General features: G+C 54.1%; 1 protein-coding gene across 1 annotated transcript in view; it reads left to right on the top strand.

Moving 5' to 3' along the window:
- Positions 1 to 1,102, top strand: part of HDAC4 (histone deacetylase 4) — a 176,043-nt gene that overhangs the window by 165,980 nt on the left and 8,961 nt on the right. Inside the window, exons 24-25 of the mRNA XM_029964418.1 lie at positions 298 to 312; positions 405 to 427. Of these exons, the coding sequence (XP_029820278.1) occupies positions 298 to 312; positions 405 to 427 (38 nt within the window). The remainder of the gene's footprint in view (positions 1 to 297; positions 313 to 404; positions 428 to 1,102) is intronic.

The raw sequence follows: 1,102 nt of genomic DNA, 5'->3' as shown, positions 1-1,102 counted from the left end.
CTTTGAGGTCCCTTCCAACCCAAACCGTTCCACAATTCCGTGAGATTTTTTTTGCATCAGCCACCTCTCTTAAGCCAAGTTGTTACCACAGACAATTCCTCTGGCTCCATCCACCTTTGGGAGCAGCTGGCTCTAGTGGCAGGATGCACTTTGAAAGGGAAACAGTGGGAATAACACCTGAAGGATATCATTCCTCCTGGGATGCAGGGGGTGACTGCAACATGGTGTGAGGATCTGCCTGCAGTAAGTGCTTGAGCCAAGCAATGGATGTGTTGGGAAGTGTGAGGCTGTGGGGAGATCCCAGCACTCCCAATACCTTGGATATTATCAGCAGCCTGAGTGGTTTCATTGAGCCGGGTAAGAGGTAAAAAACACGGAATTTTTTAATCACAGCTCTAAGACACTTGAAAATACTTCAAGCTAGACCTGTTCTCGCTTGTCCTAGGTGGGCTGTAAGGCTGTGCAGATATCAGGCCAATATCCCCCTGACTTACCCACACATCAAAAAGCAGGAAACACGAGTTTTATCACGGCCTTTCCTCAAATCTCTTTAATGCAGGGAAGTCGGAGGGAGCGGCTGGTGCTTTGTGCCGCGGCCCTTTGATGCAGTTTGATGTACAGCCTGTGAGAGGCTCCTGCCTGCACACACATGGACAGGCAGCTGTGGGAGCTTTGCTGCCTCAGGAACGATCCCAGAGCCGTGTGGGGACTGGTAGGAAATGAGGGGAACGGTGCCAGTCCCCAAAGCGTCTGCGGAGATCAAACCTCCCGCCTCGGAACAGGCGCTGTGGAAAAGCAGGAGCCGGCGCGTTTCCAACCAGCCAGGAAATGAAAACGGGGCTTTGGCTGTGCAGCTGAGGGCTGGGCTGGGCAGGGAGGCAGTGCTGGGGCTTGGGAATGGATGGACATTGTGGGCACTCGTGTGAAGCTGATGGGACATGAGTTGGAAAAGCAGAGGTGGGGTTGGTGCAGGGAGAGAGTTTAATCCAAGCTGGGGGGGTTCACCTGGAGAAGAGAAGGCTCCAGGGAGACCTGAGAGCCCCTTCCAGGGCCTAAAGGGGCTCCAGGAGAGCTGGAGAGGGACTGGGGACAAGGGATGGAG

The sequence above is a fragment of the Manacus vitellinus genome, unplaced genomic scaffold, assembly GCF_001715985.3.
Source record: "Manacus vitellinus isolate BGI_N305 unplaced genomic scaffold, ASM171598v3 scaffold_71_pilon, whole genome shotgun sequence".
In the NCBI taxonomy this organism is placed as follows: domain Eukaryota; kingdom Metazoa; phylum Chordata; class Aves; order Passeriformes; family Pipridae; genus Manacus; species Manacus vitellinus.
Note: the sequence above shows the minus strand (reverse complement) of the source record. Positions and strands in the feature narration are given on the sequence as shown.